At 45.4% G+C, this 10,857-nt stretch overlaps 1 protein-coding gene across 1 annotated transcript; it reads left to right on the top strand.

Annotated features, from left to right (window-relative positions):
• Window positions 1-7,048: 7,048 nt before the first annotated feature.
• On the top strand, window positions 7,049-10,473 carry LOC310643049 (C-type lectin domain family 4 member F-like; the record flags this gene model as incomplete). Its single annotated transcript, XM_083367081.1, has 4 exons — window positions 7,049-7,091; window positions 7,246-7,406; window positions 8,968-9,071; window positions 10,308-10,473. The coding sequence occupies 4 exons, from the start codon at window positions 7,049-7,051 to the stop codon at window positions 10,471-10,473; spliced, it is 474 nt and encodes a 157-aa protein (XP_083223207.1).
• Window positions 10,474-10,857: the final 384 nt, after the last annotated feature.

Below are 10,857 nucleotides of genomic sequence, written 5' to 3'. Positions count from 1 at the left end.
GTGATGATGATGATGATGATGATGATGATGATGATGATATTATCCATTCAGTCATGTCCGACTTTTGGCAATTCTCTGGGCCAGGTCTCTCCACATCTTCCGACCTTGCGCTACTTCAGCACAATGCACAATGGCACAAATTGTGAACACAAAACACAATTGTCCAATGCGCTGCCTTCCCATTGGCTTCCAGGATCAGTTTATAAAACTGGGTTTGAGCTGAAAGCCCTACAGGGCCTGGTCCCCACAGACCCTCTCCTGCCCCTCCTTCCTCCAGCTGAGACCCCCAAAATCTTGGGGGAATGCTATTTATTTACTTACTTACTTACTAAAGGGATGTAGATGGCCGCTCTACTCGCTCACAGGGACTCCAGGCCCTCCCAGGCGTGAAAGCCCCAAATGCAAGGAGCCAATCAACCGCCACTTCCTGGTGAGAACATTCAGACAAGCCGCCTGATGGGCTCCATTCGCCCTGCGACCTTCAGACCCTCTGCCAAAACCAAAGGCCATTTGGAAGCCTCTCGAGGAGGGGGCTGGTCTGATCTCCAAGGGGAGGGGAGGGAGGGAGCCACCACGGAGAAGGCCCTTCTCCTTTCTCATGCTACGGAGTGGACCTCTCGATGGAGCAGACCCACGACAAACTCTGCTGGGTCAAGGAGAGGTAACTGGGGAAAGACAGTCCCACCAATCATCTGGCCCTGAGCCACGAAGGGACTTGAAGGGGACAGGCTGGAATTGAACCCCGAAGCAAACCCGGCAACTCTCCACAACCCGAAGTGGCCAGGTTTGAAGACCCCTGATATAGACTTTAAGGGGAGTGGACTTCAACTCCCAGAATTCCTCAGCCAGCATGCCTGGCTGAGGAATTCTGGGAGCTGAAGTCCACAAGTCATCAAAGGGCCAAGTTGGAAGACCCCTGACCTAGATGATGAGAGATACTTTTAAGTGGGCAGGAGCTACATGGAATGGATTCCTAGGCAACTGGATCCTAGATGATCATAGTCCTTTGGAAGGGGTGGGGACAGAGATTTGCAGAGGCGAAGTCCTAGTTCCATTGGAATGGCAATCCAACAGTGTTGCCAAGACACAGGTCTCTCTACATCTCCATGTTCAAGAGATGAGGGGTGAAAAGGCAGCAGAGGTCCATCCTCAGTGCCAGACAAAGCTGACCTCAGGGCTATGTCCTCTCTTCCCATGATGTCAGAATCCCCCTGCAGGTGCCCTTGTGATTGTGAACCTCCAACTAAAGCCGCAGAGCAGCCAATCAGCAAGGCCATCTAGAAGCAGCAAGCTGGGAATTTAAGGAAAGTGAGCCGGGCACCTAGAGGCAGCAGGAGGCCATGATGGAAGGCCGAGGGGAATCGACGGGCCAGATTCACCTATAAAGATGCAAAACGAACGTGCTTGGATGGCCCTCTGCATCTCTTACCAGGTACCACAAGAAAGAAGAACAATAGATGGCCCTCGCGTCTCCAACCGGTTATCCCTTCTTAAACTCCACTCAGGTGTACCCAGAATATTTCAGTTTCCTGTTTCCAGGACTTTAGCTAGTTCCTTCTTGCCCAGTGATCCCTCAACAGTCTTATTGTTAGCTAGAGAAAGAAAGTAACTGTTTAGGAAGTATTCTGACTGGACAATCCCAAGTGTAAAGATGCTTCTGAGTTTGAGCTTTACAGACAGACTTCTCTCCATGAAGAAGTTAGCCCAAAATCTCCTAAAGAAACGCTGTTGGTTATTGCTCAGTAACTCATAAGCAACATGTGCTTCTTGCTGTATCTTGGATCTTACTTAAAAGAGTCCAGATATTCCAACAAGGAAAAGACAGTAGATTGAATTTCTTTTCTTTCTTTCTTTTTGATAAGTTATTCTGAGCACCTTCCCCTCTTCTTGAAGCTATGGCTGTCTCAAAAATAGATCCTGGACCTCGAGAAGGACCTCGTCCATCATCATCACTACTGCCGCCTCCACCTTCTCCTGCTGCTTCCACCAAAGGCTGTTGTGATTATTGTGCTATTGCTTCAAAGATGTCCTGGCCATTTCTAGTGATGCTTGCAGCCATCTCTTTTACTGCCTTGGTGACAGTTGGCTATCTCTGTAAGTTCAGCTCCAACTCCTCACTTTTATTTTCCTAAAGTGGGTTTTCAATGAGAATTTCCTGTTCCTATGACTGAACTAAGGGACGCGGTGGCTCAGTGGGTTAGGACGCTGAGCTTGTCGATCAGAAGGTCGGCAGTTTGGCGGGTCAAATCCCGAGTGCCGCGTAAGAGAGTGAGCACCTGTTAGTCATCCCAGCTTCTGCCAACCTAGCAGTTCGAAAGCACGTGAAAATGCAAGTAGAAAAATAGGGACCACTACGGTGGGAAGGTAACAGCGTTCCGTGCGCCTTTGGCATCTAGTCATGCCGGCCACATGACCACGGAGACGTCCTCGGACAAGCGCTGGCTCTTCAGCTTTGAAATGGAGATGAGCACCGGCCCGTAGAGTTGGAAACGACTAGCACCCATGTGCGGGGGAACCTTTACCTTTACCTTTTTAAGGAAGGAATCAAGTCCGGAATCATTACGTGGACACAAGGGAGCAAGATCTGACCCTCCTTGAATGGCACTGAACCTTATCTAGATCAGACCAGATCTACCAGTGAAGAGTTTGACTCGCTAGTTTATTGCTCGTGCCCGTTACACAGAAATCTTACCAGACACACAGTCTTCTCCTGAATCAGGCTAGATCAGGTTCAACACCGTTCAAGGGGAGTTGGACGTTGCCTTCTTGTGCCCACATAAGGATTCCAAACTAATTCCCTGCTTGAATCCTCCCCTACGCGTGGCCACACTCTCTTTCCTACCTAGGACCTCATAGCATTTAGAAATCCATTTAAGGTCTCTTCTGGCAATGTCATATGTCCCACATGAATGATCAGGAAGCGATGGTTATTGGTGGCTCAGAAGTCCTTCTGATAGGAAGGGGGAAGCGATTATACCTCTTTCAAAAGTCCAAATCTAGCTATGGCATTTCCAGTTAAAGAAGGTCAAGCCGTAAGTTTCTGCTGCTAGAGCTGCTGGGACATCAACCGTCAGTTGGACCTCAAAGTCCTAAGTCAACGGCAGCTTGACCTACCTAAAGATTTGTGCCTTTTTGTGCCTAGCCAGCTGTGCTGTGGAGGGAGAAGTATGCTTTTAAGAGAAGACTTCCAAAAAAATAAAATGGGTCATCTGACTGTCTTAATATGCATCTTTTTAAAAAAAAAAAACATTTCTAGATATTAACCTGGAGGGAGAAAATGTGAATTCTCTGGAGAGATCAATGAAAAAGCTGAAGACCTCACTGGTTACTGGGATCAAAGATATTAAGCTCAATTATGAAAACTGTAAGTGTAAGAAACAGAACGATATATCCCAGATTTTGCTTAGAAATGCTTAGAAATGGAGTCAGACTGAAGAATCAAGGGACCCGTCAAAAGACCTCATAATCTAAATATTTTTCCCAAGCCTTTTAAAAGTTATCACCAAAAGATAAGCACTGGAGTGACAGAAATGGAAATTTTATGCTGAGTAATCCTTTTAGTGGCAGACCACACTAGATTTATGGACCCGTTGGGGGGCTTTTTAAAGACATAATATTTATTATGTATACTAAACAACCCATGACCCATTGGGTCACTGTTTCTGAGAGGTTTGTATACCTAAAAAAGTTAACCAGAATGACACAGGCAGTCAAAAAAGTAACGGGAACAATTTTTAATTAATTTTGCTTGCGAGAAGCCGGCAGGCAGCATCAGAAATCATGTGATTACAGATAACTGCAGCAGTGTGGCAGTACTGCAGCAGACATGCTGCATTTGCCAATACAGTCTAAAGATCCCTAAAATTGGAGCAACTGGAGTAAATGGGTCCTAGATTTTGGACACATTCTTTAAGTTAGCCCACTTGAGGTACCTTGATTCCAAAATCTGTGCCCTATGATGTGAGGTTTTTCCCAGTTGAAGGTTACAAACATAATAATAATAATAATAATAATAATAATAATAATAATAATAATAATAATAATAATAATAATAATAATAATAGTAATAATAATAATAATAGTAATAAAATAATTAATAATAGTAATAAAATAAATTATTAATAATAATAATAATAATAATAATAATAATAATAATAATAATAAGAAGAAGAAGAAGAAGAAGAAGAAGAAGAAGAAGTTGGAAGGGACCTTGGAGGTCATCTAGTCCAACCCCCTGCTCAGGCAGGAAACCCTATACCAGGGGTCAGCAACCTGAAACAGTGAAAGAGCCACTCGGAACCGGTTCCCTCACAAAAGGGAAAATTGGGAGCCGCAAAAAATGTGTGCACATGCGCGCACATGCGCACATGCGCAGAACAGGGTTTGACTGAAGAGTGGAGCCAAGGCAAGATATGCACCTACCCTGCATATTTGAATTGATTGGTTGAACTTTTTTAGTCCCAATTTTTTTTTTTTTTTTGGACTGCACATGGCAGAGGACTGGGAGCCGCAGGAGACGGCTGAAAGAGCCGCATGCGGCTCCGGAGCCACGGGTTGCAGACCTGTGCCCTATACCATTTCAGGCAAATGGCTGTCCAGTCTCTTCTTAAAAACTTCCAGTGTTGGAGCATTCACCACTTCCGGAGGCGGGTTGTTCCACTGGTTAATTGTTCTAACTGTCAGGAGCGTTTTAGCAATCTATAGATGAGCCAAAGTAGTTTAGTAGCAAAGATGCAAAACTGAAAACCAAGTTGAGTTCTACTCCTGCCTTAGGCATGAAAGCAGACAGAGTAACTTTGGAGTATCCCTTCTCTCTTAACCTAGCCAAGCTCAGCCTACTTCACAGAGTTGCTGCAGGGAAAACACAGAGAAGGAAGCATTATGTACACAGCCTTGAGTTAAAAAATAAAAAAGAAAAAGTGGAATATACATCTTTGTGCAATATTCATCCAATTTGCATTATGTATCTTAATCTGTGTGATGTGAGTAGAATTATGCATTTACGTTAAATTCATCAACTTTCCGTAATACTCGCATAATTTGCACGGACATTTCTGACAGCATGGACATTTCTGTACCAAACAATAGGCAAATTCCATTGTCTGGCCATGCCATCTCATTTCAGATTTTGTCGGTTACCTCTAAAGTCTAAATCTAAAGATTTACATCTAAAGACCAAGCTAGAAATAAGAAGAAATTTCAAGTCAGGACAATTAATCACTGGAACAGCCAGCCTCCAAAAGTTGTGGATGCTTCATCGCTGGAGGCTTTAAAAAATAGATTAGACAGACATCTGTCCAAAATGATATAGGATCTCCTGCTTGGGCAGGGGAGGGGTGGACTAGAAGATCTCCAAAGTCCCTTCCCACTCTGTTATTTTGTTATTCGTTTCTTCTGTTGGCTGAATGCAGAATCTGTGCAATCTTGGTTTTTTGATATTTTCAAAAGAGTATTTTAAATACCTGGAGGCCTAAACCCTACCTGCTTCTTTGTCTTAGGGTCATCCATCTTTGGAGGGCTATGACTTCCGAGCATGACTCTTGCAAGGGTGGCATCCAGTTGAACCACTCTTGAGCAGTCAGAATGACTATTCTTGCCATTATCTCGCATATTTTAATTTGTACTCCTGATCCGTCTTTTACGGTTCTTTTTTTAGTAGGTTGTGCTATTTTTTTTTTCCTTTTGCGTGAAGACAGGTGCAAAGAATGAATTCAGCAGCTCTGCCTACTCCCAGCTGCCTGTCACTTCCTTGTCATCTTCTCCCATTAGGGCGGGTCAATTGTCTCCTTGACCTTTTTTTTCCTCGTTTTTTACATGTTGAAAGAAACTTTTTTAAAAATTATTTTTGACATCTGTTGCAAATCTTAGCTCATTCTGAGCCTTACCTTTCCTGACTTCATCTTTGCAGATTCAGGTTATATGCTGGTATTCTGCCTTAGTTATGTGTCAAGCCAAATCAGGTGTCTGTGACCCATTAGAGGCGCAGTAAAGCATTAGCAAAATCTAGCTTAGAATCTATCCTGAATGGGGATGGATGAAGATAGAAGTGCATCCCTAACATTTCGTGTGTGTCTCGTTTTCAGGGAGGGAAGGAGTGGGGTAGGAAAAAGGGCTGTCTAACTCTTGGACTGCTTTTAGCCATTAATACAGCAGAAGAAATATTGAGCTTGCCAACTCACTTAGAGAAGGCTGCAAAGGCCCTCCATGGGATTAAAGAAAAATATCGTAAGTATCTTTGTTTTTGATGATGGCTCTGTGATGCGTTGGGAAGCGCAGTGGTAAACAAATATGGATGAATTTAAGTAGAGAATTGGTGAAGAAAAGAGAGTCCGTCCTTCAGGTGATACAAGGAAGGAAGGAAATAGGGAGGTAGGGAGGAGAAGAGGGAGGGAGGGAGGGAGGGAGGGAGGGAGGGAGGGAGGAAGGAAGGAAGGAAGGAAGGAAGGAAGGAAGGAAGGAAGGAAGGAAGGAAAGGAAGGAAGGAAGGAAGGAAGGAAGGAAGGGAGGGAGGGAGGGAGGGAGGGAGGGAGGGAGGGAGGGAGGGAGGGAGGTGATGGAGAGACTGTCTCACAAGAGATCTTGCTAGATCTGTTTGGGGATGGAAGGAGTGCTTCAGATCTGCAATTATACCACAAAGGTGGTGTTGGAACTCATGGTTTGGGTTTCCTGTCTGGACTACCCCGAAGAGCTGATACATTTGCATTGGGAAACCCTTTCGGGCCAGAATCACTGAGAAACCCAATGGGCAGCCCTCTTCTTTTCTGCATAATACTTTGGCCACTCCTGGTCTCATTCCTTAGGGATAAAAAAAATAAAAAATCAAAGCTGGTCACTCCAGCCTCTTCCTCTCTTTCTCAGCATAAGCGGCCCTGAACGGAATTATAGCTCAGGGGCTCAATCCTGAGGGAACGCTGGGTTGCTGCTGAGGCCAGCGCTGCCTCCGTTTATATTCCACTTTTCTGCTCAACGTTGAAACGAGCTACCCAATACACACACACACACACACACACACACACACACACACACACACACATTTAAAGAAACAGCAATGAAACCCATCCGACGCAAGACCCTTGAAATCCGTTTCAGAAGTACGAGCTTGGTGAACGAGATGTGCTTTGGCAGTTCCCCTCACTTCTGGAATAGGGGGGACCAAACGCCCTTCCCTAGGGTGACCCATCCATTCTCGGGGTACTCCAAGGAGCCCTTTCCTTTCTCACCCCTCTTTGCTCTCGTCTCTCTTAGAATCCATCTTCAGGAAAAGTGTGAGGCCCGCAGGCGGGTGGCAGTTTTGGGGAAGGAGCCTCTACTATTTTTCCAAAGGACAAAAGACCTGGTATGATGCTGAGAACTTCTGCATGTCCAGAGATGCCCATTTGGCCTCCATCCTACATGACAAAGAGCAGGTCTTATACTTTTTCTTCTTTCCCTTACGACTTCCGGGGTACTTCAAGGAGCTGCTCAGCTGGGAGGAATGCTTACTTCTTATCCACTTTTTTTTCCTCCCCCTCTCCTTTCCTTCCAATCAACATATTATGGTAAAAGCGTTGGCTAGTACACTCTGGAAGCTCTTCTCCACCTCTTGCAAACCCGCCCGATATGATTGCATTGGTTTGCGAGCTACTGTTCTGTACCAGCCTACAACCAGCCCTGCAGAAAAGGCAGGGACAACCCCTTCACAAAAATGGCAAGAGGCTGGAACTAAGCCTGCCAAATTTATTGACATAAAACAGAGCAAAGAGAGCAAAGAGAGCAAACACGAACCATGAAACAGGAGCTATTCAAGCGGTTGCCTTCAGCAAACCAGCCCTCCCACACATTCCCCTTTTAAACAGTTCAAGGCGTGGCTTCTCTCTGCCTCCTTCTGAGGAGCCCCATTGCCTTCCTCTGTTTACTCCTGATTGACTGCCTCCTGCGTCAGGCGTCCTTGAACAGGGCCAGCTGTGGGTCAACTTCATCCACGCTGTCAGGCTCACACAGCTGGGTCTGCGTAGTGACCAGATGGGAGGGGCCTGGCTGAGGGCTCTGGGGAGCCTCAGGGCTATCCTCTGGAGGCTCTCCAACACCCCCCTCCTCCTCCTCCTCTGAATCGTCCGACTCAACTGCCGAACCCACAGGCTGACCCTGAATCACAACAGCTACCTTCTCAACTAAACTGTGGAAGCCTATCACAGGATCCTCACCTGCAAGATCAGGTCAACCTCAGTCTTGATCTTGACATGGATAGGCAGGCTCTGTTGCCTCAACAAAAGGGGCTAAAACATTTCTTAAGTCCACAACAGCCAGATAAGGTCGGGAAGGGGCTCAGACAAACACACCCCCAGTTTACCAAACTATAGGAAAGAAGAGGAGAAGGTACAGTATTAGTCAATCTGGTAAGAGTTGATTTCCTGGTCTGGCTACCTAGTGGGCCGACATTAGTACCCAGGGCTCTTGAAGTATACTTTTCCAACACCATGAATTTTTCATGGCTTTCCCAGGCAGCGTTTGGGCACGGACAAACTCTTACTTCCATTGGACACGGAAAAGGTCCAAGTAGTGGCGATAGAGTACGCTTAGTCAAATTCTGCCACCCAGTGCAATCTGAAGAGGTTCTGCCATGTGTCTGTAGTTGCACTGGGGGTCCTGACCAAGAGGCCGATGAGCAAAGTGATCCTTGAAGGTAGAACTACCTGTACAAGCCCAGCTTTTCTTAACTAACTACATAGGTTTATTTGAGAAGGGAGAATATATCTTCTCTCTCTCTCTCTCTCTCTCTCTCTCTCTCTCTCTCTCTCTCTCTCTCTCTCTCTCTCTCTCTCCCTCCCTCCCTCCCTCCCTCCCTCCCTCCCTCCCTCCCAAAAATGTGGCCTGAGCTGTTCTACCTGGTTGTGTGTAGCTTGCAGTTGCTAATTAAGCTGTTGATGGATGGCTATTAAGTTAGTTGTTGGTGCTACTTCTTCTCTCTCCTCACCTTTTTTTCTGCAGAATTACATCACTTCGCAGCTGACTCAGACGGCCTGGGTGGGCCTTTCAGATGAAAACGAAGAGGGTGGATGGGAGTGGGCTGACAGCTCGACATTAACAGCAGAGTGAGTTTACGATGGTGGCAGCATTCAAAGAGAGGATGCTTTCAAATGGCCGTGTCTTTTCTTGCAAAAGTGGGGTCAGATTAAGCATTTCTAATCTGGTGATTAAAAGTTCTAGGTTCTGATTAAGTTCTCCCCAGCACTGTGGTAGGGTGCAAGTTAAGGATCCCCTGGGTCAGGTTGCCAGAGGTGGTTGCACTGCCACATCCCAGGTTTGTATGTGCATGCACACCTTATTGCACCCATCGTGTAAGGCAGGGGTAGGCAACCTTGGCTCTTTTAAGACTTATGGGCTTCAACTCCCAGAATTCCTGAGTCAGCTATGCTGACTCAGGAATTCTGGGAGTTGAAGTCCATGAGTCATGAAAGAGCCGAGGTTGCCTACCCCTGGTGTAAGGCAAGGGTCTCCAACCGGGCAACTTTAAAATTGGTGGACTTCAACTCCTCATGGCTGGCTGGGGAATTCTGGGTGTTGAAGTCCATTGATCTTAAAGTTGCCCAGTTCAGAGAGCCCTGATGTAAGATAAAGTTGTAGCTGCTTTGAGACGTTCTAGTGGGTTTTACCTAAGTGCTCTGAAACTTCTTTTCCCTACCATATCTGTCAGTAATTGTGCAGAGGTCTCCATGAGCTGACAAGAAGTTGCACAGACAATGAAGGGTACTGAGAGCAGTAATAGTCACACAGTAACCACAAGAGACACTGAGTTGTGATAAACAGAAAAATATTTTACTTTGTGGTTGAAAAACAAAGCACGGTCAAAAATAAACAGTCCAGGTCATACACAATAGTAACAGTCCAACTAGTAATCCAAATACAAAGTCTTCTTACCGGTCCAGAGGTCAAAAACACAGTTGTTCAGGTTTAACACAGTAGTAAACCAACAATAGCAGCATCAGAGTAACTAACAGTGAAAAAACAGCGAGATCAGAGAGAGAGAAGCTACGTTCCTAGCTCCCTCTTATGGCCATGAGAACACTTACACACCCATCAGCCAATTAACATCTTAAAGACACAACATCATAGTTTATATATTTTCAACCCAACTATATAGGCTATCCCCATATGCCTAACAATATCTAAAGCACCACCAGATACACCTCAAGGCATGCCCACAGGCATTTCAGAAGAGATTCTCCATTTGAAAATCAGGCTGTTCATTCATTCAAGTCCATTGTTTCTTTGATTAAATGTATGCTTTTTTGCTGCTTTCCGCTGCCTTTTTTTTTTAATCTTCCCAGATTTTGGTCTAGCGAAAGTCCTAGCCGCTCAAGCAGATACAGAGGAAGAGAACAAGACTGTGTTTCTGTCGTGCCTTCGCTGGGGAGCCACAACTGGAAAGCCGCTGACTGCCATGAACTTTACAGATGGGTTTGCAAAGAGAACCTGGAGTACGAGGAGCCCTGATCTTGGTCTTCATCTGAAATAACCTTATTCTCCAGGATCACGCTAAAGCTGGAGATGAAAAGATCCTCTTTCTGATGTCATAGCAAATCCACCGAATGAATATAAGCATCCTGTTACCTCCAAAATCCAAAATAAATTGATGGATGGCCGCACACCCTTGATGAAGTACACCACACTTTGAAGCTCATGCACGACTTTGTAAGAGCTTTGCAGGGCTCGCTTAAAAGAGGAAACTGAGTATCATTTAATGGGGCTCATCTTGAGTCAAGTTAGTTAAAGACCGAACAATTGCATTTGGGCAATTTGCTATGGTCGATTCAACTGAACTTTGGTCAATTTGTGCAAACAAACTCATTTGGCTGGTTCTTGAGTCAATGTAATGTG

The sequence above is a fragment of the Vipera ursinii genome (genome assembly GCF_947247035.1).
Source record: "Vipera ursinii genome assembly, chromosome: 7".
Taxonomy (NCBI): Eukaryota; Metazoa; Chordata; class Lepidosauria; order Squamata; family Viperidae; genus Vipera; species Vipera ursinii.
This window is presented reverse-complemented; position numbering and strand designations above follow the sequence as displayed.